At 59.0% G+C, this 636-nt stretch overlaps 1 protein-coding gene across 1 annotated transcript in view; it reads left to right on the forward strand.

The window, feature by feature from the left end:
* The window catches only part of LOC102033745 (cysteine sulfinic acid decarboxylase), a 5,714-nt gene that overhangs the window by 1,022 nt on the left and 4,056 nt on the right, over window positions 1–636 (forward strand). Inside the window, 1 exon segment of the mRNA XM_031065473.1 lies at window positions 1–53. This exon segment is cut by the window's left edge and continues 43 nt beyond it. Coding sequence (XP_030921333.1) covers window positions 1–53 — 53 coding nt within the window.

Genomic DNA, 636 nt, shown 5'->3' on the forward strand with positions numbered 1-636 from the left:
GGAGCAGCTCCTGCAGCGCTGCCGGGACGTGCTGCGCTTCAGCGTCCGCACTGGTGCGCTCCCAGTACACACCAGTACACACCAGTACAGCCCCAGGGCAGGCCCAGTGCCTCCCAGTTTAGCCCTGCACAAACTCAGTTTGGCACGGCAGCTCTCACTTCAGCCCAGCGGTTCCCAGTGTGGCCCCTGGTGCCTCCCAGTGTCAAACGTTGTGGTCCCCACCATGTTCCCCTCCATGTCCCCTCTGTTATAAATGGTGTTCAATTTGTGTTGAATTGGGGCTCAGTTGGGAACTGTTGTTTTGGGGTGAGTTGTCGGGTGTTTGTTGTGGGTCCTGGGGAGGGGAGGTCCAGGGATCCTCCATGTCCCTCTTGTGTCTCCCCTGATTCCCCTATATCTCCCCTAGCCGCCCCATTTTCCCATTTCCTCGCACCCCCTCAGTCTGCCCTTCATGTCCTCTTCCTGTCTCCCCAGTCTCCTTATGACCCTGCCATGACCTCTCTGAACCTCCCAGCTCCTTCCCTTATCTTCCCGTGTCCAATGCCCCATGTGCCATCTCCAACCCTCTCATGTTCCCCCCCCTTTCCCCCTATTCCCTCCCATATCTCTCTCTGTCCCCCCGCCATGTCCTCGCCC

Source organism: Geospiza fortis, unplaced genomic scaffold (genome assembly GCF_000277835.1).
Source record: "Geospiza fortis unplaced genomic scaffold, GeoFor_1.0 scaffold1711, whole genome shotgun sequence".
NCBI classification, from domain to species: domain Eukaryota; kingdom Metazoa; phylum Chordata; class Aves; order Passeriformes; family Thraupidae; genus Geospiza; species Geospiza fortis.